Genomic DNA, 27,535 nt, shown 5'->3' with positions numbered 1-27,535 from the left:
GTACCTAGCATTTTTATTGTGCATAAAATCATGAAGAGACAAAAGGAAAATATTTTACTGGAAAAATGTTGTTAAGGAAAATCAGAAAATATAGAAGATATCTTCAGTGATTATAAAAACCCTGCCATAAGAAAGACTTCAAGGGCAAAGATAGTGTACTGATCTGGAAAATTGAGATTAGGTTTAGAATAGAAAATATAAATTATATATAGATTACTGAACATAGAATATGAATAGAAATGTAATATATAGAATAAGTGTAGAGAAAAGGATAAAGTGAACTAGATAGCTGTGTTAGCTTTTCATCACTGTCACTGAAATACCTGACAAGAACAGTTCAGAGAAGAAAAAAAAAATATTTTTGTTCACAGTTTCAGAGGTTCAGTCTATGGCCAGCTGACCCTATTGCTCTGGGGTCCAGGTGAGGCAGAACATCACAGCAGAAGATCCAACAGAGGAAAGCTGCTCAGCACATGGGAAGGTCAGGAATCAAAGAGGGAGAATACCAGGAAAGAGGTAGAGACAAAATACAATCCCCAAGAGTGTGTGCCCCCAGTGCAATACTTCCTCCAGCCACACCCCACCTCCTGCCTGACTTCTTGATTCACATAATTATAAGTAAATAAAATGATTTTTTTCTAAGCCAATAAATTTTATGGACCAAAAAATAAGTTGAACACCTCTTTTCAGTTTACAGTTCTGAGCATTCCATGTTGTCTTCTCGGTGGGGCTTTGGGCAAGAGCTCCTTCTCTGGCCCTCAACAACCCTCACCTGCTATTAATCTTGCATCCCTCTCCTTTCTTAGAGGAAGAAGCATCCCTCCTAATTGTTGCTACTCTCAACTTTGTTTTTGATGCTCCCTACAGCTCTCAGCCATATGAAATCTGGCTCCTGAACTCTGTTGAAATTGCTGTCTCAAAATCTTGTTAATTTCTTTCTGGTTATCAAACTCATGAGTCTGTTCTGTGTCTTCTTTCCCTCAGACAGCTCTGTGGCCCAGATGCTGCCTACCATTCACTGAGTCTTAAACATTCTCCTTCCTTGACCCCTTCTGTGTGACTTGGTGTCTGAATAATCTGCCAGGGAGATGAACCAGTCTTGTTTTGTTGGCTGAAGACTTGTCATGGGAGAATGAATGGCATTTTTGCCTTCTATCTCTTGAGGAGGTGTTGAGGAGGACTCTGGGCTCTGGTGGTTCCAGAAGTTCATAGTTTGGGGATTTTAGAGATTGTTCTGAAGACCACAGATAGTCCTTTGGGGAGAGTGAGGCCCAGTGAAAGGAAGGAGCTGGAGGATAGTGCTTGTGTTGGAGTGATGCTTCCTGAGACTGGGGGAAGGGAGTGAGGTTTGGAAGTCTTTTGTGGGGGTAGAAAGACATCAGGTTCCATTTTAACTCTGCTCTAGAGGTATATGGACATTGAAATGGGGGTCATTCCAGAGTGTTGGAAGGGATTGACCAATGCCAAAGTTCTTCTTTGTGGAAGTTTAGGGGAGGGTCTCAGCACCTGTCTGGCCCAGATATCTTTCTTCATTGGAAGCTTCAGGAGGGAAGAGATTCTGTCTGTTTTTTTTTCCCCTGTTGTATTCCTAGCATCTAATACACTGTCTGGGACACTGTGTGTACTAAAAAAAAAGTGTTGAATGATACAATGGAAACACAACTTGGGCCAGATGATTGTGATCAGTGTTTGTTAGTGGCATCAGGTATCCACAGAAGAAGGGCATAGGATAAGAGTTCTCCTTTAGGTGGACAGGTTAGTCTTCTGGATTGTGGTATGACACAGAGGAGGATATCCCAGACTGACTAAGATAGGATTTCCTGGTAACCTGGGCAAGACACTGAGCCAGATATCATATGATTTAGAATAAGCAAAAAATGGTGAGAGCCACATTTATTGAGTACTTATGATGTGCTAGACACTGCTCTAAATGATTTTCATGGATTGATTAATCCTTGCAACAATTCTGTGACATAGAGACAATTAACACAACTATTAGCACTTTGTTTTTTTGTTTTTGTTTTTTCAAATGAGGAAACTGAAGCACAGGAAGGCTAATTGACTTGTTTGCGGTCACACAGGCAGGATGTGAACTCAGACGTGCCTGCTTCAGAGTTGGATCTATATCAAAAAACAGCTAAGAAGTAAGAATTCTTAACAATGAGAAGCATGAAGCAAACTCATATCAGTTTTTTCTCTTTCTCCAGTAATTATATACTTAATATTATATATGCATATATACAGATAATATATAAAATCTTAGTGATATAATAAAAATGATACAACAGTTTAAAGTTAGAATTTTCTAGTAATAGAGTATAGCAACATGGCGTTGGTTGTGCCTTGTCTGCCACCCAGATGATATGTACTTGGTCACCTAATTAATACTGGCTATGGAAAAGAATAGTTCCTAAAAGACAACACTTGTAATGTGCTAGGAACTTGCATCTATCTTACTAGGTACTGAAAGTTAATAAGGGAAGCATGGTTATCCCTACATTAGAGGTGAGGGAAAAGCAAGGTTAATGATTTGTCTAAGGTGACCCAGAATTATCTAGCTCCAGAGCTTATGATTCTAATCACACTCCAGAATGGAGTCTTTTTTCCATGTGATGTTGAAAGGTGTTATTTGGTTGTTTGCTTGTTTGTTTAGCAGAAACACAAATTCTTTGTCTAGGAAGTAGTCAGTTATTTCAGGAAGGCATCTCTAACTACCAAGTAAAGAAATGTCAGGATATTTGTATACTGTTTGTAAATTTAAAAACTCATTACAATTATGATAGAATATATATATATATATATATATATATATATATATATATATATATATATATATATATATATAATGTGTTCCCCTCCCCATAGTACAAAGTCAGTTTTGTCTGGGTAGTGGTTTATTATCAGCTAAGGATCTGTAACTGGTACTAATGAATTTGTTGAAAATTTGTTTTTGAAAACCCTCCCGAATGGGTTTTAATTTCACTAAATTCAGCCTGATGATCATTGGAAGTATCTTCCAAATTACCAATACTTTAACATCTCCTTTTTACCCAGGGAATGAAGGACCTTGTTAGAAAAGGAAGTACTATGTTTATTTAATTGCAAGTATCTGGGGGATCTAGATGAGGAAGACTAGCTGAGGATCTGGTGAGTGTAATATTCTGAGGATCTCGGTGGACTGGAGCAAGAGTGTCCTTCTCTGCAGGTTCACTTGTCTCTCCCCACCATGGGAATTCCTCTGGCAGCCTACTTGACTGGTCCACCAAGTTAAGAACAGAACTCAGTACAGGCTTTTGAACAAGCTGGATGTGAGTAGGAGTCCCTGCTTGGCTTCTTGGACTTTAGGTCACTTGCTCCTCCTCTCTGGGTCTCAGTTGCTTCATTAGTAAAATAGAAAGCATGACAATGGCTGATGTGAGGATGCAGCATGTATAAGAAGGGCAGAGACACAGCTCTTGCTGGCACTTAATCAGAGAGAACCACTCAACTTCCCTTCTTTGTGAGCATCCCTCCCAAGTTCCATTTCCTCTGTCTTTGTTCTTTGCTCCAATCCATTTCCCATGCACTATGGGCCTAAGCCTTCTTTGGGTTCTTCAGAGCTCTCTGCTGTCCATTTTACCACAAAGTCCTCCAAGTTCCAAAATGACTTCTAATTCCCCCTGCCCTCTTACCAAAAGTATACCTCTGTTAGTGTAATTTAGGAATATGAGTAGTTTATTCTAACATTGGTAGACCAGACTCTCATACCTGTGTTTAGGCTGAGCCAAACACAGTGGCACCCACCTGTAATTCCAGCAACTTGGGAGTCCGAGGATCACATGTTCAAAGCCAGCCTCAGCAACTTAGCAAAGCCCTAAGAAACTTAGTGAGCCCCTCTCTCTCAAAAAATAATTAATTAATTAAAGGGCGTAGGATGTAACTCAGTGGTTTAGTGCCCCTGGGTTTAATCCCTGGTACACACACACACAAAAAAAAATGTCTAGGCTGATTTTGTGCCCTGAGTTGAAAAGCATTATTTTTTACCTCCAAGTAACAGTTATACAGATTTCTTCCTGAACACAGAATGGCCTGCAGGTCCTCATCCCCTTCTACTTTATTCCTCCAGTAGCATATTAGCCAGTTCCCCTTCTTGGATATACCATCAAACCTTGCTACTTGAACAGCCTTACTGAAGCAGGGCTACTTACAGTCATGATATACCACTAATTTGGTCACAAATGTGTAAATAATTCTATATTGCACAAGAGTCACAAAACCCAACATGGAAAATGGTAAGGCTCTAATATGGAAATGCTAAGAGATATTGGTAGTGTGGTATTTGGACAGCTTGGTGGTAGGGTCAGAATTCACACAGAAAAATACTCATTTGCTTAGTAATCAAAGGAGTGCATTTAAAAATATGCATAAGATAGTATTTTGCATATATTAAATTAGGGGGGAAAATCTTAGTAGAACTCTGTGCTTGCAAAGTACTGATGAAATCAGTTCAGTTTTATACCACTGATGACACTGAAAATTAGTACAGATATTTGGGAAAATAGCTTTCAAAGTGTTGCAAGAAACAGCAAATATTTATGTCCTTTGACAAAGTAGAGTTAGCCCTCAGAAATTCAACTTAAGGAAATAATAGCAAAAACAAAACAAAACAAAAAAAGAAAAAGAAAAAAGGAAAGAAAAACTATATGTATGGAAACTATATGCATGGAAAAATAGTAAAATATAAATATATTTAAAAAGTGAATGGTCAATACTAGAGAAAATGTCAACAAGGATACATCAGTCTTCTAACAAAAATATGAATTATAGAGAACATAGAAAAATGCTTACATTCTGACGCTTGATGAATTTTATCCCAAAATTATTTCCCTTACAGCTCTAAGTATGTAAATACATATCTGTATATGGGAAAGAATTAGAAGAATGCAATCATGCATTATGCATTTTTGTTTTTCTTCTAATTATATTTCTTATTTTTTAGATGTTTGTACAATAAATAAAATCAGCAAGACGAGAAATGCAAACACCAAAGGCCATGTGCAGGATCCCCTTTCCATTATGGAATGGAGGATGTTCCCTTCAGCTCCTTTTCATAGCCCCTTCTGCTGGCCTAGCCTCCCTAGCCAGCCATCTTTTCTCCTACCCCAGGAGCCTGTTCTTCTACTTCCTTTTCCTCTTCATATGCCCACCCCTAGACTATCAGTGAGTCCTGTAACATTATCATACTTTTGTGCCTCCCCCATGTTTCCTCTGCCTGGATTGTACTACACTTTTCCTTTGACTTCTGACCTTTGAGTTCTTCTTAGCCTTTAAAGGCCTGATGTAGAGTCTACCTCTTTTTCCTTGACACTTTCCCAAACCATTTTTTATCTGAATTAATCTCTCCTTATTGTTTGATAAGTGGCTGGATTCAGATCACGTAACCCTTTAGGCAGACACTCCTGACAAATGAGGTCTAGGCCTTATTCTTTATATTGCCCTCTGATTTGGTGAAATAATAGGTGCTACATGATTAACCAGTCCTCAAGCTTATTCTACTGATAACACCTATCAAAATCAGAGCAGGCAAAGTACTCAGATGGTGATGCATCAGATGAGTTTATTTGGAAATATACAAAGATGAATTTTTAATACTTCTTTGTGTGTGTGTACAAATATGTAACAACAAATTCCATTATTAGGTACAACTATAATGCACTAATAAACAATGTGACAAAATTGTTATACTTGTAATAAGTATATTATGAATCTATTATAAGTATAATAATAAGTATGTAATAATTATAAAAATATAAATTAATTTGTGATTTATTCAGATGCAATTTAGAGATCCAGTTTTATTAATTTTGTTAAATAGTATTTTGAATTTAAGTGACTTTTTGTTGTTTTTAAGTAAAATAAAGCCATTAGTCAGGATCTGCATTTCCTTAGAGTTGATGACAATAGTTATAGGAATTCATGAATGAGACAAATAATGCCTTATCTAATAATTCATCATGTATTACTTTCCTATTTATCTCATTTACATCCTCAAATGTAATAACTTTGTGGGTTTCTTTCACAGCTTTTAGGAATGCATTTCGCCTTGAACTTGAGATTATGTTGCATTTCAGAAAAATAATTGGAAGAAAACTCAGGTATGGTTCATTCATTCATTCATTCACTTACTCAATAAATATTTTTGAGAATCTTCTGGCCTATGTTTGTTCTAGGTTAGGGTTATGGTGGTGAGCTGTCCTAGGGATATAGGATTTATTGTGTTGAGGCAAATGGACAGTAAACAAAGTGAACAAAAGAAATAAACAAGATTCAATGAGGGCACGGGATGGAGAGAGAGTAATGAGGAAGAGAACATGATGGTGACCATGTTCAGACAGGGTAGTCAGAAGGCCATTGATCTCAGTCTTTAATGCCAAGGAGGATCAGTCAGCAGAGATCTGCAGGAAAGGAACCAGTAACTTCACTGGGTTTGGAACTAGTGTGGAGTGTTTAAGGCACAGAAAGGCAGGTAGTACCCCTGGAGATTAGGGAGCAGGAAAGGGCTTTGGTATAAAATGAGTTAAAGAGGAAGGCAGGAGCCAGATCATGCAGCAGCTTGTAGGCCATAGTTAGTGGTTGAAACCTGAGTACTTTAGGGCATGAGGATATTGGTTTCTTGCCAAGATCCCTCTTACCAGGAAAGAACACCCAGCCCTACATGCTGGGGTGCTGGCTGCTGAGGGCTCATAGATACACTCTTTTTCAGAAATTCCCTCCAGCCAATGGGAACCACTTTGTCCAGAAATACTCATATTTATGTCCCCCCCTTGGGAGACCTGCAACTGGTAACTGACTGATATAGGTATAAAAATAGGTATAAAAGGCAAACCCTTAGCCTTAATATGGTGCAAATCTGTGGACCTACCGCACACTCCACTCCAAGGCACCTCTTGAGATCAAACTGAGGGTGGACTTCTTTGAAACCACCTCTTAATTTAGCTTCTTCTCCTTCCCCATCCTACTCTGCCTCTTCAATGTAGGTTTCTCATGAGATCATGATTTAGTAAAATAGGATTTACAAAAGCCCTTATCTTAGGCTCTGCTTCCAGTAGTGATGAGTATCAGACTATACCTGGCTTATAGATGAAAGATATAAGCTGGGGCATGAAATAATTCAATTATTTAATTTTTTTCCTGGTGTGTGTGTGTGTGTGTGTGTGTGTGTGTGTATGTATGTATCTGTCTGTCTATTTGTAGGGGAAAGAGAAGAGGAAGACAGACCTGTTAATTATATGCTATTGTCATCATCTAGGCATAATATAACTATGGCTTAGATTACATAAAGCATCCTTATTAAACAGAAATTTTCATCCTCAATTATACTTACAAAATTTGCCTTCCATCAAGAAAATGTGCAAGAAACTTTAGGAAGATGAATGTTAAAAAGAATAATGCACTTTGGCATATAATGGGAGGAATATGTGAAAGTTAAAATGCTCATTGAAAGTCTAAATCTATTTATGAGCATTTAGTACAAAAATAATGTGATCGAAATGTGCAGTTGGTCTTTAGCTTAATTACTGGTGTTAGTCACGGGTCCTTCTGGGAGATTGTAGTTTCTAAGATCTGTTTAATTCTGGGATAAAAATGACAATTTGAAAATGGCTTTTGTTATCTTTCCCACTTTGGGCTAGTAAATATTTCTGACTGTATCTTTTCTGGAGGGCATTAAGGGGGTGTATGTTTCTGTCTTGAATGCTACTTAAAAATTTCTCTTCCTGATAATCCCCAAATAAGGAAGTAATAGTAATCAGACTCTGACTTTCTTAACAAACACAGCACACAATGAATATAGTTTGATTAAACAAGCCAATTCCACATGGTTTAGGAAACATAATAACCAAGGAGAAAAACAATGCTTTGAAGAATTATCCTTTCACACAAATATTTATGTATGACAAGAGCTGAATGAAAAGCAGCAAAACATCCAAAGGTAATCACGTTCTGCCCTGCTGTGACAACCCTTATTTTAAAGATCTGAAATCTCTTTTGCAAATTCACAGCTCTATCAGTGTATTAGAGAAAGTCTTGTCAGGTGATTTGCAGCATGCCTGAAGAAGGGCAGAGAAAGCATCAGACACTTTTTCTTCCCTTCCTCTTCACTCTAAGTGTGGTGGGATGTGGGAATGAGGCAGCACTGAAGGCTAATAAGAGGAGGGAGCACTCTCAAGGTCCTCTGCATAGCACTCAGTGAAGCACTCACTCAGTGATCTGAGCTCCCTTCAGGAAGCAAAGTCCTCTGTGACTCTCCTTGACTATGCAGGATTCCCTGGGAGCCATTCACTGCTCTCTCCCTATAGACTTCTAGGCCAGAATCTGTATTAGGGCTTCCCTGGATAATAAGAACTCTTTTCAAGTTACAAATCCCAAATGAGCATGAAGTTGGCAATGGAAGGACTGTATATGACAGACCCAAACTCTGGGGCCAGTCTCAAACATCACCTGGATTCTAATGGGTTTTAATCACAAGTGGGAATTACAATTGGAGAAGCAGTAAAGCCTTTATGTCCCACTGAATATACCATCTATTCATTTAGTCAAATTGGAGGCTGCACATTATATATAGAATGTGTATTGTTATCAGCTATCAGAGATCAAGATAAATGAAGAGAGGCCCCCACCTTCTAGGAGCTCCATCTTTATAAAATTTGAAAGAATTAGCACATCTTTAGAAAATACCAGCTGCTGTGTGCCCACCCAGATGAACTGGATTAGACACTCTGTTGGTGGGGTCCTCCAGGCAGTGGTATTTTTAACAAAGCTCCCAAGTAGTTTTCTTACTTGGAATTTGGGCCCATCATTTGAGAGCCACTGGTCTTGAGAGATACAATATATCCCATATAATTACAATCCCTGCCCCCAGGGCCTTAAAGTTAAGGGGTCATGGCCTAGATCCTGAAAACTAGCCCAGTGGTTCTCAGCAGGGAATGATTCTGGCTTCCCAATTTCCCCAAAGACATTAGAGATAGTCTGGATGGATACTTTTTTGGTTGACAAAATTGAGGGGAGGGTGCTATTGGGTAGAGGCCAGGGATTCTGCTAAAACTCTTGTAAAGTTGCAGAAGAATCCTTATGGCAAAGAATTATATGGCCTAAATATTAGTAGTGCTGAGGTTGGGAATTGCTCATTTAGTCCTAAAGGTAGTTGTCTTATAAAACCAAGATGGCAAACAGCTTCCTTTATCTAATTTATTATGTACTTACCATGTCTTAGGGACATTATGTGTGGTAAGAAACATTGACTGTTGTTTATTAGGTACTATAATTTGTTCCCGTTATATGGATGAGAAAATCAAGGTGCAGAAATTAAATAATTTGTTCGAAGGCGCATAGCTAGTAAGTAAAAGACTTGCCACTCAAACATGGGCAGTCAGGCTCTGGCCACATATTTTACCACTGCCAAATAAGTTCTATTTTTCTTTGGGGAATTTTTCCAGGCAAAAAGGTATCACAATTACATAATATATTTTTTCTTTTGTTTCTCAAGATTTTCTGTTGGATGAAAACAAAACTTCCTCATGTAAAAGATAGCCCTTCTGAGCCAGGTGATTAATACACTGATTATTTTTGTGCCACATGGCCAGGCTAGAGACATGAAAGTGCTCAGAGGAATCCCCAAAGAGGATGATGATTGATGCTTTTGACACTAACAGCGTTTGGCAGCTACTGGCATCATGCAGCGCAGTTGGGGTAGTGCCTGACCGGCCAAACTGTCTGTGACAGCTCTGATCTCCTTAACTCTGAGCATCTGTTAGAATGATGCCTCAGCAGGAAAACACAGTGGGGAATGTCTACTCAGAGCATGTGAGTGTCTGACTGGCCCCTCAGATGTCCTCTAGAAAGGCCTGATGTCCCCAAGTCCCTTGTGCTCACTGGCTCTGCCTTGTGCTTTGTGCAGACAGAGGAAATGAAACAGGACCCAGCAGAGGTCATTTGCCCTCTCTCCAGTGTCCTACCCATGGTCACCACACTAGGGAGAGGATGTATGCCAGTTGTGTATCTGCTCCTGGGCATCATTCTGTCTCTGAGAGGCTCTTGAGGGTTACAGCAGTGTCCGCTCTGTCTGTGAGGCCTGCAGGCTAGCAAATGAAATGCCTTGTCTGAAGCCACGTATCTACTAAGTGGGAACTTAAGCAGCCAGGTTCCCAGCCATAACATTATACTTCTACTCAACAAATTCTGCTTTCTACTAGGAGTTTTTCCAAGTAGAAAATGGGCCCATTTATGGCATGACTATAAAGTGTGCATAAGATGATCATTTGGCCCAATTTTGGACAGGCAATATAGATGGAAATGGTCCTTCCACCACTGCCCTCCCTCCTTGACATTCTTCGCTGAGGGGAATCTTCCATGGGACACATTTTGTGTTCTTCTGGCTCCAAATCTATAAAAGAATCTTGAAGTTGGCATCAGGAAATAGAAGTTTATGGAGAACACTGGCTTGGCATGTTACCGTCCTTTGTGGAGTCCTTCCATTTCTATTAAAAATGCAGGCGACTGACAAAGGATTACAGTCTGCAGTCTTATTCAGCTCTCTCTGCTGAATAGAACTTTTCATGAACATTATTTTCTTTTTACTTCCTCAGTCTGCCTTCTACCTCAGGTGGTGATTCTGCTTCTTACTTAGAGAAGTTGAAGCTCTCAGTATGAATTCCCTCAGCTTTTCTCCTGTGGTAATCATTAGTGCTATTTCCCAAATTGCTCTGTTTTTCTCTCCATTCAAACCATGGCAAGATTCTACTTCCTGATCCTTCTGGAGGTGGGGTAGGGGGTCTGACTAACTCTTCATAAAGTGAGCAGGAACAAAGAGTGCCACATCCAGGTAAAAGCATGTGATTGTTGGGGTGAGGCTCTAGGTCTAGGCTCTAGGTTTCTACCTCCTGGCATGGTGGAAACGTTTGACATGTTGGCTATTCTATCGGCTTGGATTCCTTGAGTGGATCCTGTTCTAAGATGGAAATAGAATAAACAATGAATAAATCTTAATTTGTTGAAGTCACTGCAATGTTGGTTTTCTTTGTAAACACAGCACAACTTAGCCTATCTTGACTAATATCCTGTCTCTTTCATCCAACAAAATGCTGTATCCACACCCATCCTTTTTTGCTTCAAGACTTTCTCAGAGGATAAGCTGTTTCCCTGGATATCCCAATCTTTACAATCACTCTTGATTAGCCCTCAAAAAATAAAATAAAAAACAGAAAACAAAAAGCAAACACCCAACAACAACAAAAAGCAAAACAAAAATAAAAACCAAATCATTTAGCACTTTGCATTGTCTGGAAGGCTGCATTGTCTGGTCTGTCTTTAGCCTCATCCCACACCTCACTTCTTATGCCCTCTAACTTGGTCACATTCTCTTTCTTTTGGTTCCTCTTACTTGGTTTCTTTTCACCTCAGGATCTTTGGATATACTTTAAATATGATCTTTCTGCCAGAAATGCCATCCCCACCACTGTTTATATTCTTTTGCTCTTGAAGTATGAGCTCCTTAGAGAAATTTCATTGACTTCCCTACTTATGTCATATCTGCTTTTAGAAGCTCTCATAATTTCATGTTCTTTTCTTCATAACACTTACAATTGGAGTATTACAGGTTATTTGTGTGATGGTTTGATTAAGGTCTGTCTTCCCCCTTGATGGCCAAGATCATGCCACTTTCATTCATTACTATGTCCCCAGTGTTTGTCAAATCACACTTTGTAATCATTCAGTAAAAGCCTGTTGAAGGTACAAATGAGGATGCATAGCCATGCTGTCCAATTTGGTAACCACAGGCTACATGTTGAACTTTAAATTAATTAATTTTTAAAGATATAAATAATTGTTCCATAATCACACCAGCCTCAATTCCAATGCTAATTAGCCATATGAGGCTTATAACTCCCATATTAGACAGTAGAAAATAGAACATTTCCATCATCATAGAAAATCTTATTGGATAGTCGGTACTATCAAGTCCAGGAGCTAGTACATGGCATGAATGCCTTCAAGTGTCTGGTTCTTGGCAAACTTTCAGCCTATTTCTTTCCCTGTAATGATAAAGCCACAGGGAAGGAACACTCTTCTAAACACATTCTCTGAACATGCTTCTCTTTCTCAGGGATCTGTGGGTTTTTGCTTTCACCTCTCGCTGCCTAAATTGCCATCCTATTTAGCACTTCCCATTCATCCCCCCCACCCTGCCACAGATATTTCTGTGAAATTACAACATTGGGAAAATTTTACTAAGATTCCAAACAGTGCTAGCCAGTGTTTCCTTTGGCCTCTATATTGCACCTTTCCCATTCCTGTGTGCCCTGCTCAGACAGGATTGCATCCTTTGTTCACTATTTCTGCTATCACTACATAAGCCCCTCAAGAGAAAGGTCTGGGCCTTGGTCTTCCAGTGTGCTGAGCACAGAACTGGTGATATGTAGACATCAGTGGGTGTTTGTTAAATGAGGAATATGTAAGTGAATGAAAATCACAGGGAATACTATTTCCTTAATTCAGTAGCATGAGGAAAAAGGGAAGTGTGTTATTGAGATAGAGACAGTAGGGTCTTCCCAGGACCCTGTGCTCTTATCATCCTCCCCATGGACATGTATCAGACCCTTATTTTGTGTGAGAATAGCTTCTGAAGGCAGGAATAACCCCTAAGTTCTTGGGTCTTGAAGGCTTGGGAGCAGTGGAACTGTTTCTTGAGGAGATGGGGGCCTCTCAGCTGAATGGAAAGATGGCTCATACCATGATCAGAGTCCAAGCCAAGCTGCACCCCACAATGATAGAACTGGGAGCCAGCTGGAAGTCTGAAACAGAGATTGTGAATTTAACTTTGCTCAGATAGTTAAGTAGTTAAGGGGCTCCCTCCTGTGCAGAGGTTGCTGCTGTTAAAGTCATGGGTTATTTGTCCCAACTCACCCACTAGATTGATAGCTTATACACTGTCTTATTCTCCTTAGGTTCTCTAGCAGGCTGAGGTCAGTGTCTGTAGATCCTATGGGTGGTGGCTAAAATGATTGATTAGATGGAACTAATTACCCTTGTTGGAGATGCTGCATGATAACAGATATGCTTTCTGTTCTGATAATAATCTATTTTGCCAAAAATAGTCTCAAGTCTTCTTTGTGATTTTTTTCAGTAGTAGGCCTTTGCTTAATTATGTCTATCTCCTTTTAAGATGAAGTTATAGCTTCTGTCATGCAAACAGAACATTCTGAGTTTCTTTGCTCCATGCTCCTTCAACAATTGAGCCTACAGGACTAATGACCACATAGTTCTCTTGTAGTGACTAGGATATTCACCTGATCCTCATTAAGGCAGACTGGAGGAAGGAATGAGAAGAGATGATATAGGGGAAGGAAGGGAAAACATCATTATGGTAAGTCCAGAGATGGAGAAGCAACAAAGAAGAGAGAGACAAGTTTTCCAATAGACAACTGGTCCATTGAACAAGTTGAACAGGGCACCAAGACCTGGGTTTGGATGTCTATGACATGTCACTGAGCACACCACACACTGGGTTCCCTTTAGGGGTGCAGCCTGGGTCCAAATGAGCCAAATTGGGATCCAGACTGGGTCTTCATAATTGGTGGGGCTGGAAATCCCTTATGCATTTATTTAGAGTCAGTTTATGTTATGAGAAGAAGGCCTTTGAGAAGGAGATTTAGGTATGATTCCCTGGGGCTGAGATAGAGAGATGGAGAAGATTGTTATCCAAAATGGCCCTGGAGAAGGAGGTCTTTTTATTCTAGAGTAGTGATGTACATTATGGACTCAATAATGTCTTTAAGCATAGAAATCTGTTTGACTATGTTAACTTAAGGTCTCCAAATCAATTTGAATACAACACATTTTCTTTCCCTCTCTTTTTCTTTTTAAGGTAACACCTCATTAGCAGCTCAAGGAACTGCCAAGAAAAACTAGTTTTCTTTGATTACTGGATTAATGGGTTGATTTTTACATCATGTAGACAGAGCCATAGGAATTTTTTATGGTTTAATATTCTAGCTATATCAGGTATAAAAGGCAGTATATTTGTAAATAGGCCTTGGTGCTAGTTAGTTTATAACTCAAATATCCAGGTTAGATTGTGCCTATGCAAGCATGGTAAAGTTAATAAATTAAAAATGGAAGTGCATTATAATATTAGTATGCCTTTTTGATATTAGATATTTTCACCAGTAATTCACGATAGAATAAATGTCAAGGAAAGCTTCGAGTCTGCCTACTATTGCATAATGGGATACATGGTTTGAGAGAATTTATCCCCTGGAAATGAGCAAGGCTGGCATTTTATGCTGGTCATTGATCATCTTCCTGCCTATGGATGGCAGCAGACATTTGACATTCATGATGGATATTTCCTGAGACCTTTATGACTCTCCTAATTGGAAAATACCACTAGAGCAAATAATTTCCCTCATGAAACCTTTTTATTCTGAACCAAACCATCATGTTTATGGAGGGCTTCACTTTTTCTCATCATTCATTATCAGGGCCATTTGTACTTGGTAATTGACAATGAGAGGGAACATGTAGCTGTGAGGAAGTGGCAAGACTTCTGGATTTACTGAGTACTCTACCATCGATGACAGTTTTGCTAGACTTATTTTATGTTTCAGAAAAATGGCTAATATCTGCATGCCATGGACTCTTGAAATTGCTCATGAATAGCTGAAACTGTGACTGTAAATTTTCAAACATCAAGCATCATTTCCTGTTCTCTGGCTTTTCAAAGACATCTTCACTTTCCCCATGTGCTAAGTGGCAAGAAGATACTCTGGCTTGGAAAGGGAAGAAAATGTTTGCAGTTTTGGAAATTCAAGCTCACCTTTACTAGTGCTGTGCAGCCTCCACAGCAGGTTTATGTGAACTCAAGGGCATGGATATCTCAGCAGTTTCAGGAAGTGATTGCCATGCTTTGGTAAAAAACATCAGGGAGTTCTTGGCTTAGTTTAAAAAAATGTATTTCCCTGAGCTAAGAAAATATCATTATACTTGAAACCACAATCTGACTTTTCCAAGCACCCCAATAAACTCTCTGCTTTCTAATATGAATCTCAAGGCTACCTTTTCCATGGTTTATTAGTATGATCTTTGGGACTCAGAGTCTTAGGAAAAAATCAATTTTTTTCTTAGGATTTGTGATTATTATTGAAGTAAAATGGCAGAAAGATTTTATCAAACTTGGAAGCTCTTTCTAGATGAATCTCACAGATTCATGTCATTTCTTGAATACTGGTTGACCTCACACAAAGTAAGATAATCAAGGGAGAGGAGACATGTCCAGTGGCCAATTTGGGAGGTATTAAAAATACTTTTCATGTTTGACATGTGAAATAGCCACCCCCGCAAAAAAACCCCCACAAATTCTCAAAGACAGATCCACTCTGCCTTGCTCATATGGAAAGTCCACTGACATTTAACCATGAAGGTTTTTGGAGCTTTCCAGTTTTCATTAGGACAAATGATGTCAGCCAACAGAGCAGATTCTACAGAATTCAAATATATACAAAATGGAAATACAAGTGACTTTTGCTCCTTAGGACCCTAATCTGACCGACACTACAGATGCAAGGGTTATTGGGTGACAAGAGTCATTTCAGACATGTTGATATCTATTGAGGAGGTGGAACAAGCTTACTTTTGGGAAAGTCTACTTAAGCTTCCCACTAAGGGCTTTCATATGACTTTGAAGTAAATTTCTCTAATCCTTTGAGGACCATGGCTGCCACAAATCCTTTACACTAAACCATTCTCTACACGATTAATGCTATTGAAAGACCTGAGTTATGTGTTTCTCAAGATTTGGAATTGGCTTGCTAGTAATGGGATTCCTCACTGTGACACTACTGTCAGTAGTCTGGAGTCTGAAAATCTCTTCTGTTTTCCAAATTAAAGGTCTAGACATGGACCGACTCATGATTCCTCTCTCTCTCTTGGAGGCTGGGAATTGAGATGGGAAAAGGTAGTGGGATCTGAGCAGCCCTGTAAGATTGGCAGTTTCCTGTCTGGAGAGAATTTGGGTGTAATCACAGTCTCTTTGCAGGAACATGAAATATGAGCACAAAGCTAGGCCAGCTGCCCTTAAAGTGAGGCAGGAAGGCCAAGAAAGATGGGAAATCTTACCTTCTTGACTTCATATTTAATGGCGAGTTTGATCCGGCTCAAACTTGGACGGTGGTGGTCGGACCAGACTTGGAAGTTCACATCACCATTTAAAATCGCCTCCACCTCTTCTGTGTCTCGGCACAGGTCCAGCACGCCCACCACAAAATCCTTGCATTGCATAGATAACTTCCTGTAATCGTTCTAACAGAATAAAGAAAAATCAGGGGTGTGTCACACTGAGCCCCACAGATTGGCTTGCCCAGCACAGCAGTGTCAATCAGCAATTGTCCACCAAGTATTAACTTAATGGAGCACATTGGAATCAAGGGCAATTGCTGGATTCAGAAGACAGGGCTGTTTCTCTTGACACACAACCTAGAGGACATCTTCTCTAAGTCAGCACTTGTCAGAATGTAGTCCACAGATCACTTGCATTAGAGTTACTTTAGATCATGCTAAAATTGTAGAATTCATGGGAATGAGGCCCAGGAATGTATTTTTTTTTAAGTTTGTTCTTTAAATGATTTGAGTACCTGCCATAGCCCATCCAGACTTTTTCAAAGCAGCAAATCTTTGGGCCTAATTACTAGCCAATTGTAAGGGAGGAGTAATAAGGAAATGAACTTTTAAGATGCTAGAAATAATACCTTACTCATTTAGCACCAACCTAAAATAGTGACTGCTCTGCATAGGAATTTACTAGAAAGATAAGGCTGATACACTGAAGTTGGAAGAAATTTATAAACAGGTATGCTTTTTATATGTGCTAGAAAATTGCTTGTAACTTACACATTTGAAACTCCAATGCAATTTACACCTTACAGGATTCTTTCTTATTACAAATCTATTTGTATGGCAAATCATGGCTCCTTAAATTACTTGACTGATGAGTAGACACTTTTAGTCTTGAACTTTTTGTTGTTGTTTCACTTTTTTAATGATTTGCTCCCGCGATACTCTTTTCCTTTCCCTAGGTATATCTTTCCAACTATCTTTGAGAAGTTTCCTTCCTTCCTTTCTTAGCAACACACCAACTTCTCTCCCTCCTAAACACACAGCTTAATTTCTAGATAATGATCCCAAATGTTGGACAAAAGAATGTTTCATGTCACTCTCATACCATTACTTCCCTCCAAATATATCCTCCTGAGGCTTCCTTATTGCTTTCTTGGTTAAAACCAGTCTATTTAGAAACTACATAAGGACCAGATGTCACTTTCAATGTTAATCAATGTCAACAGCCCTCAGACTCATAAATAGTAGCTGGCAATAGGAGAGCAGTTTTGCTTTTCTGGAGCCCGGATTCTTCAGCAAATAGGTGGGAGCCTGGTAAACTGCAGGAGCTCAGCTATTTTTCTGAGTTAATGATTCTTGTCTCCTTCCAGGGCTGCTGCATCAAAATGTCACTTTGCATTAGAAAAAGAGGTAAGTAAATGCTTGCTTGCTGGGAAAGGGAAAAGGATCATGAAAATATTTTCAGATGAGAATGGCTACCCTTCATTTTTATGTATAATTTAGGTAGAAGAAGGAAATTTTGAAAATTATGAGTAGAAAAAGGACTGCTCAGCTTAGGCAGATTGTCATGGAGAAAAATTTGGGTAAGATACTTAGAGTGTTCTAAGTTTGGTCATCTATTATAAGGTTGGGTGGTAACATGAAGAGTTGTATTCTGTACTTCTCCATCCCTAACACCCATCCATTCACATTCATTCATCATTGAGGAGCTACTGTGTACCAGGCACAAAGTTAGCAGAGAATGAGGCCAATGTGGTTTCTAAATAGTGTGGTCTAAAGGAGGCTGGGATCCATCCTTCGGGTCCCATAAGGGTAATGCCAAGTAAAATTTGCCCAGAGTTTGTCCTGGCTAAAACATTTTGCAGAGTGCTGATGAATCAAAGTTGGGAATCTCAGCATATAATACACTGGGCTCAGAAAAATGGAGAAGATGGTTCACCTCACCACATTGACCCATTCAACTCTGGCAGCCCCTCTGTTACAACTGACATTTCCTGAATCTCCTTGCCCTGAAGCATCAACCTATTGCCTCTTTAATGAGAACCAGAATTGTCTTTGAATGTCAGTTTTCCTGGTAAAATGGAACCTGTTGGCTAGACTATAATCAGCTCTTGGTGGAAACTCCTACCTGGAACTGAATGCATGAATGGGTACATGAAGTAGAAAAGGCTTGCCTTAGCCCTTGGTCCAAGCTCCCACACTGGGAGCAAGTCAGGCTATATGGCACTATACATGTTTGGGATCTGCAGAGTTTGAAGCAGAAAGTGCTCCTTCATTAGAGGCTGTCACTTTCCTGGGCTCTTTTACCTAGCCTGCCCATCAAAAAGGAGGCACCAGAGCAGCCAAAGTGGGTAATTACATTTTTGTCTTCTGCATTAGACACAGGCTATATGTCAATAAGGCTGGTATCTGCAGGTGGCTGGAGGGAAAAGAGAGAACCCAGGCCTGCCAGAGAGGAGATTCTATGGTCATGTATGGTGGCAGAGGGTTATAGGCAAAACCTCTAAAGAATTATGATGAGTATGCTTAATTGGGTCAACCCTGAGCTCTTGAGCCTTCCATGACATATCCCTCACTGTAGTTGAAGTAGATGAGATACATGTCTAAGACATCAGACATGCTCTTTAAATTTTTAAAAAATATATTCCTATATGCTGAGGTTCCCCAGTCCCAATGGGTGACAGGTGTATCATCTAGCTCAATTCTTATAAAAATTCATGATGGAAAGGCTATCACCATTTCCAACTTAAAGATGAGGAAACTAAGACAGAGAGATAAACAGGCTGAATACACTTCTCTTTCTTGTATTGGTTACTGATCTATAGGTCACTCTCTTACCTTTGGTGATTTGAACTCCTATCTCACTCCCACTCTCCCTCCATTGCTGCTTTTGTTATTCTTGGCAGTTTCAATATCTTGAAAGATGACTTTACCAATACCCTGCCCTCTCACTTTCTTGACAGAACCTTTTCCAGTGAGCTCATCCTTAATCCAAATTCAGCCACTCAATTTCTTAGTTATTTCAGTAGCTGTGTATACTCCATGACTGCAACTACAAGTATATTTTTCAAACCACTGCCTCCCTATATATTCAGCTCACTGTTTCTGGAACCCCAACTAGTAATCTTTTGATTCACCAGGGCTACAAGCAATTGACCATTATTCCTTTACCCTAATTTATACTCCCCTCTTTAGGTTACTGTTTTCCTCCTTAAAAAGCTTATATTTCATGGTTAATCATATGACAACTCTGCACACATCATCAACTTTTCTGGGCTTCACTTTTCTTTAACCTTCACTGGATAAAAGCCTGGTCTTAGTTGAGTCTAATTGTCTACCACTCTGGTCCTGCCTCTGTACAGTAAATGTGTCTGAGAAGAGACAACTGCACTCATGCATCTTCCTGTTAACTGTCTCTAACCTCAAGTAGTCTTTAGTACTCCTGGCAATTTACTCTTTTACTCTTAAACAAGCATTTCATACCTTTCCCTTCTCCATCTTCAAAAATCTTTACTTCTTCCTAACTCTTGGATGAGGACCTTGTTTTCTATTTATTAAGAAAATAGAAGTTATCAGCAGAGAAGCTCCTCATGCTCACACCATCACATATATGTAAGTACACACATCTGTGTCCATGTATTCTGTGTCCATGTTTTCCCTCTTTTTACTTTGGATAAACTGCCTCTGCCCCTCTCTAAGATCAACTCCTCCACTTGCATCCTAGATATCAGTCTCTTATGCCTACTCAAGGATGTTGCTCCTGCAACCTTCCTTTTTCTCTCCTGTGCTGTCAACTTCTCTTCTCCCTACTTGCTCAGCACACAAACTGAGGTTATTTTTCTTTTCTTAAATAGAAATTTATCTTGACCCCACTTCCTCCTCCAATTGCTACTCCAATTTTCTGTTCCATTCTACACCAAAACTCTTCAATAGAGTTTTCTACATTCATTGTCTTCAATTGCCCTTTTTGTTCTCTTTATTGTTCCATTTAATAAGGCTTTCCTGCCCACAGAATTTACTGTGACTCTTCTCGGTAAAGTCATAAAGGATTTTTATGTTCCTAAATTCAACAGTTGGTTCTCAGTCCTCATTTTACATATCAAGCGCTTTGATATAGCTGATCATTTCCTCTTACTTGATATACAGTTACTTGGCTTCCAGTATAACATATACTTTTGTGTTTATTTTTCCTGATTTACTACTTTTTTTTCACTCTTTGTTGATTCATCCTCATTCTCCTTATGTCTTAATTTTGGAATACCACAAAGATGTGTCCAGTCCTCAAAAGTCTCCTTTTATCTATTGACACTCATTCCTTAGTGATCTTATCTAGTGTCATGGCTTTCAGTAATGTACATATGCTGATAAATCTGAAATTTATATCTTTAATGCAGCCTTCTCCCCTGAACTCAAGATTCATATATCTGACTGTCAACTTTATATCTCCACTCAAATGTCTAATAGGCATATTTCAAATTTACAAAAATTTTGAATTGAGTCTTTACCTTATTTTCTTTCCCCCACAGTTTCAGTTATTCTAGACAAAAAATTCTTAAATCTAGCCTTGATGTCTATCTTCCTCTTATAACCTGGAAACTTAGTGAGACTTTGTATGAAAATGAAAAATAAAAAAAGGGTGGAGATGTAGCTCAGTGGTAGCATATCCCTGGGTCCAATTTCCAGAAAACAAAATCAAGGAAGGGTAATGGGGAGTGGAGGAATGCTATGTTTTGGATCATGTGTTAGAGACTTAGTCCTCAGGGTGGTTGTAAGGGTATGCCCCCAAATTACCTAAGGACCTTCTACTAGGCCCCACTTCTTAAAGTTACTACCACCCTGGGGACCAAGTCTCTAACACATGATCAAAACCATAGCATTCCTCCACTCCCCATTACCCTTCCTTGATTTTATTTTTTGGAAATTAGACACAGGAATATGCTACCACTGAGCTATATCTCCATCCTTTTTTATTTGTCATTTTCATATAAAGTTTCACTAAGTTGCCAAGACTGGCCTTGAACTTGTGCTCCTCCTGCCTCAGCCTCCTGAGGAGGGATTATAGGCATACACTACTGCTATATCACTGGGATTATAGGCATACACTACTGCTCCTGACTTTTTTTGTTTTCCTTTATTATACTTATAACAATCTTACATAATAGGTTTGCTTATTTGTTATATTTATTTTTAATATCTACCACCAGAATGTAAAATTCTTTTTTTAAAGTTTTTATTTGTTCCTTTTAGTTATACATTGATAGTAGAATGTATTTTGACATATCATACATATATGGAATATACTTTCCAATTTTTGTAGTTGTACATGATGTGGATTTACACTGATTGTGTATTCATGTCAGAATGTAAAATTCTTGAGGGTAGGGATTTTTTCCATTTTATTCACAAGTGTATCCTAAAATCTTATAGCATTTCCTGGAACATGATAGGCATTCAGTAAATGCTTATTGAGTGACTCACAGCATCAAACTTTTCTAAGACAATCTAGCCACTAAGTGGTAGAGCCAAGATTCAAAATAGGTTGATTTGATTCAAATGCTGTTTTCCTTCCTCTCTTCCTGTTGCCTCTGGGAGCAGCATGTTTCCTTCTACATAGCACACTCTGAAAATGGGCCTCAACTAGGGCTTACTTTCAACTCATTTGGGGAATTAAAGGGTGGCATGTGGCTATCTGAATCTCCAACAGATTCTATGGTGTAGTAGGTAAGTACATAGGTTTTGAAGTCAGAAGGACCTGAAGTTTGAAATTCTATTACTTGCCAGTAAAATTATGAAACTTAGCAAGCCATTTAATTATTTTGCATCTCAGTTTTCCCTCTGTAATAATGTGTACATCATACAATCACTGTGAGAATTCAAAACCAAAAAATGTAAAAATGCTTAGTATAGTTAATAATAAATACTAGAAATTACAAAATAAATAAAAACTTAAAGAAAAATAAAGTTTGCAAATGGCATTTGTTTTTATTGGTAGCCACTCATTTTACCCATTAATTTCAAACTCTTAACCTCTTAAACCTTTGTGGCTATTAACTGCTGAAGTGTGAGCAAGACTGACTTATGGGTAGCAGGAGAATAAAAAATACCAGAGAAACCCTTACACTACAGATCTAATTAATATACCCTGAATATGTCTACTTTCTTCATCTCTAGTAATTACATAAGTCCTTCCCAGGTTAGTACCTCTAGTCACCACATACAGGTTAACAGTGAAATCTGTAAATTTACTGGTCTCTACATCAGTCAGAATGAAGGTGTTCACCTTGCTGAGACTATCTCAGAGGAATGGATAGGGTGAACATCATGGTTCATCATATGAGAGGTTCTTTTGTATCCATAAAGATCTTTCTTACTTGCATAACTTGTATCTGACTTTCTTAGGTAGAATAGGATGCATAGGTGAGAGGGAAGTTCAGTTCTCTCTAGTCTTGTCAATGCTGATGGCATCCATAAAACAAGCAGGGTAAGACATGTGAATGTGGATCTTGCCATTTATCTCACTAAACCACTAGGTAGGCCCAGATCTTCTTTACTTTATCTCCTGTTAGGGTACACTTAAATCTGTTCTTTAAAATAGAGTGATGAAAGGAGATATTCTTAGCTTCTGGGGACTAGTGAATGGATGAGGAATAAACACACCAGGCAATATGTCCAGCATTCAGTTCTTAGGAGATGTTGTACGCTACAGTGCTTCTTTGGACCATAGCTATAGCTATGCTGAACAGAGAAAGAGGCCCTAGAGTTTGACTTCTTCAAGGATGTCACATAAATTATATCACATAGGATATAACCCTTTGAGACTGACTTCTTTTCCTGAGCATAATCTCTTTTAGATTCACCATGTTGTTGCATGCATCAAAAGCTTATTTTTGATCCATCCACACAGGCCTGTGAGGTTCTAGGAACATAGCAGGCCTGGTCCACCCCTCCCCCAGCAGGGAAGACACCCACCAGAGCCTAGCCTCTGGTGCAGGACCACCCCTTCCGAGCAGCAGACTATCACTTGAGGTCTAGCCCAGCAGCCCAGATCCACCCACTCCAACTTATGCAGGACCCAGATCCAGAATGCAGTAGCATTCACTGAGGGACACCAGCAAGGTCTGGAAGCCCAACAACAAGGTGAGGTACAATCTGCATGGGTACTACAAGAATATAGGTAAGAAACTGTAATATCTCAGATTCATACTGTGAGAAAGGAAAACACATAGACAACATGAAAAAACAAGGGAGGAAAGTGCCCCAAATAAACCAGGACACTATAATAACAGAACCCATGGACAACAAAGTTGATGAAATGTCAGAGAAGGAGTTCAGAAGGTTCATAATTAAAATGATCTATGAATTAAAGAATGACCTAAATGAGCAAATACAGGTGAAAAATTGATCACTCCAATAATGAGATAAGAGAGCAAATACAGGTAGCAAAAGATTACTTCAAGAGAGAGATAGAGACTCTGAAAAAAAATCAGAAATCCTTGAAATGAAGGATACAATGAATCAAATAAAAAAATTCAATAGGAAACATAACCAACAGACTAGATCACTTGGAAGAAAGAATGTGAGATAATGAAGACAAAGTATAAAACAAAGTTGATCACACAGTGAAGAAAGTTAGAGACCATGAACAGAATTTCAAAAATTAGGGGATAGCATCAAAAGACCAAATCTAAGAGTTATTGGGATAGAGGAAGGCACAGAGTTTCAAACCAAAGGAATGCACAATCTCTTCAATGAGATAATATCAGAAAATTTCCCAGCATGAAGAATGAATTGGAAAACCAAATACAAGAGGCTTACAGGACACCAAATGTACAAAATTACAACAGATCTACACCAAGGCACATTATAATGAAAATGCCTAGCATACATAAAAAGGATAGAAACTTAAAAGCTGCAAAAGAGAGGAATCGGACCATATAAAGGGGGAGACAATTCGTATCTCAGCAGATTTTTTAACCCAGAACCTTAAAACCAGGAGATTGTAGAACAACATACACCAACCCCTGAAAGAAAATGGATGTTAACCAAGAATCTTATATTCAGCAAAACTAAGCTTTAGCTTTGATGATGAAATAAAAACCTTCCATAATAAACAAAAATTTAAATAATTTACAACTAGAAAGACTGCACTACAGAACATCCTCAGCAAAATATTCCAAGAAGAGGAAGCGAAAAATAATGATGAAAATCAGCAGAGGGAGGGATTACACTAAAGGCAAATCTAATCAGTGGAGAAACTGAGTCACATTAAATACCAAAAAATAAACAAAAATGTCTGGGAATACAAATCATTTCTTACTAATAACCCTGAATGTTAACGGCCTAAACTCACCAATCAAAAGACATAGACTGGCAGATTGGATAAAAAATAAATAAATAAGACCCAACAATATGCTGCCTCCAAGTGACTCATCTCATAGAAAAAGACATCCACAGTCTGAAGGTAAAGGGTTGGGGAAAAGCATACTACTCACATGGACTGCAGAAGCAAGCAAGGGTTTCCATCCTCATATCAAACAAAGTAGACTTCAAACTAAAATCAATCAAAAAGGAATAAGAAGGACACTACAAACTGCTCAAGGGAACCATACACCAACAAGACTTCTTCTCAGCAGCACATGGGTCCTTCTCTAAAACAGACCATATACTATGCCACAAAACAACTCTTAGCAGATATAAAAAAAGTAGGGGTACTTAACCTTGCATTCTATCATATCATATGGGATGAAATTAGAAATCAATGATAAAATAAGAAATAAAATCCACTCCAACACCTGGAGACTAAATAATATGCTACTGAATTAACAATGGGTTACAGAAGACATCAAGGAGGAGATTAAAAAATTTTTAGAGGTGAATGAGAACACAGATACAACATATAGAAATGAAGCAGTTCTAAGAGGAAAGTTCATTGCATGGAGTTCATTCCTTAAAAGAAGAAAAAGTCAACAAATAAATGACTTAACATTACATCTCAAAGCCCTAGACAAAGAAGAACAAATCAACACCAAAAGCAGTAGAAGATAGGAAATACTTAAAATCAGAGATGAAATCAATGAAATTGAAAAAAAGAAATAATTAAAAAATTGACAGAACAAAATGTTGGTTCTTTAAAAATAAAATTGACAGACCCTTAGCCATGCTAACAAAGAGAAGGAGAGAGAAAACTCAAATCACTAACATATGTGATGAAAAAGGAAATATCACAACAGACACTACAGACATACTGAGGATAATTAGAAATTATTTTGAAAACTTGTACTCCAATAAACTAGAAAATATTGAAGGCATTGACAAATTTCTAGAGACATATAATTTGCTCAAATTGAATCAGGATGATATACACAATTTAAACAGATCAATTTCAAGTGACAAAATAGAAGACACCATTAAAAGCCTACCAACCAAGAAAAGCCCAGGACAGGAGGGATACACAGCTGAGTTCTATAAGACCTTTAAAGAAGAACTAGTACCAATACTCTCCAATTTATTTCAGGAAATAGAAAAAGAGGCAGCACTTCCAAACTCATTCTATGAAGCCAATATCACTCTGATTTCAAAACCAGGCAAAGACACATCAAAGAAAGAAAACTTCAGACCAATATCTCTAATGAACAGAGATGCAAAAATTCTCAATAAAATTCTGGCAAATCAAATACAAAAACATATCAAAAAGATTGTGCACTATGATCAACTGGGATTCATCCCAGGGATGCAAGGTTGGTTCAACATATGGAAATCAATAAATGTAATTCATCACATCAATATACTTAAAGATAAGAATCATATGATCATCTCAATAGATGCAGAAAAAGCATTTGACAAAATACAGACCCCCCTTTATGTTCAAAACACTAGAAAAACTAGGGATAACAGGAACATATCTCAACATCATAAAGGCTATCTATGCTAAGCCCCAGACCAACATCATTCTAAATGGAGAACAATTGAAGGCATTCCCTATAAAAACTGGAACAAGACAGGGATGCCCTCTTTCACCACTTATATTTAACATAGTTCTTGAAACACTGGCCAGAGCAATTAGACAGATGAAATAAATCAAAGGGATACACATAGGAAAAGAAGAACTCAAATTGACACTATTTGCTGATGATAAGATTCTATACTTAGAAGACCCTAAAAGTTCCACCAGAAAAATTTTAGAACTAAGAGGTGAATTCAGCAAAGTAGCAGGATATAAAATCAACACCCATTAAAGACATTTCTGTATATTAGTGACAAATCCTCAGAAAGGGAAATGAAGAAAACTACCCCATTTACAATAGCCTCAAAATAAACAAACAAACAAACAAACAAATAAATAAATAAATAAATAAAATACTTGGGAATCAACAAAAGAGGTGAAAGATCTATATAATGAAAATTACAGAATCGTAAATAAAGAAGTCAAAGAAGACCTTAGAGGATGGAAAGATCTACCTTGCTCTTGGATAGGCAGAATTAATATTATCAAAATGACCATACTTCCAAAAGCACTAGCATTGGAGAAAAGATAGCCTCTCCAACAAATAGTGCTGGGAAAATTGGAAATCCATATGCAACAAAATGAAAAATTAAACCCCTATCTCTCACCATGCACAAAAGTCAACTCAAAATGGATCAAGGACTTAGGAATACAACCAGAGACCCTGCATCTAACAGAAGAAAAAGTAGGCCCTAATCTCCGACATGTGGGATTAGACCCCAACTTCCTTAATAAGACTCCTGTGGCTCAAGAATTAAGATCAAGAATCAATAAATGGGATGGACTCAAACTAAAAAGTTTCTTTTTAGCTGAAGAAGCAATTGTGAGGTGAATAGAGAGCCTACATCTTGGGAACAAATCTTTACCCCTCACACACATCAGATAAAGCACTAATCTCTAGTGCTAAAAAGCTAACCCCTCCCCAACCCCCCCCCAAATAATCCAGTCAATAAATGGGCCAAGGACCTGAACAGACACTTCTCAGAAGAGGATATACAGTTAATCAACAAATATATGAAAAAAATGTTCATCATCACTAGCAACTACAGAAATGCAAATCAAAACCACTCTAAGATTTCATCTCACTCCAGTCAGAATGGCAGCTATTATGCATACAAACAACAATAAGTATTGGTGAGGATGTGGGGGAAAAGGCACACTCATACATTGCTTTTGGGACTGCAAATTAGTGCAGCCAATATGGAAAGTAGTATGGAGATTTCTTGGAAAATTGGGAATGGAACCATCATTTGACCCAGCTATCCCTCTCCTCGGTCTATACCCAAAGGACTTAAAAACAGCATACTATAGGAACACCGCCACATCAATGTTTATAGTGGCACAATTCACAATAGTTAGATTATGGAGCCAACCTAGATACCCTTC

The 27,535-nt window shown here is 38.4% G+C and overlaps 1 protein-coding gene across 1 annotated transcript in view; it reads right to left on the bottom strand.

The window, feature by feature from the left end:
• Trpc7 (transient receptor potential cation channel subfamily C member 7) overlaps positions 1-27,535 on the bottom strand; it is a 147,466-nt gene that overhangs the window by 71,785 nt on the left and 48,146 nt on the right. The window contains exon 4 of the mRNA XM_077798310.1: positions 16,150-16,332. Within this exon, the coding sequence (XP_077654436.1) occupies positions 16,150-16,332 (183 nt within the window). The remainder of the gene's footprint in view (positions 1-16,149; positions 16,333-27,535) is intronic.

The sequence above is a fragment of the Urocitellus parryii genome, chromosome 1 (genome assembly GCF_045843805.1).
Source record: "Urocitellus parryii isolate mUroPar1 chromosome 1, mUroPar1.hap1, whole genome shotgun sequence".
Taxonomy (NCBI): Eukaryota; Metazoa; Chordata; class Mammalia; order Rodentia; family Sciuridae; genus Urocitellus; species Urocitellus parryii.
Note: the sequence above shows the minus strand (reverse complement) of the source record. Positions and strands in the feature narration are given on the sequence as shown.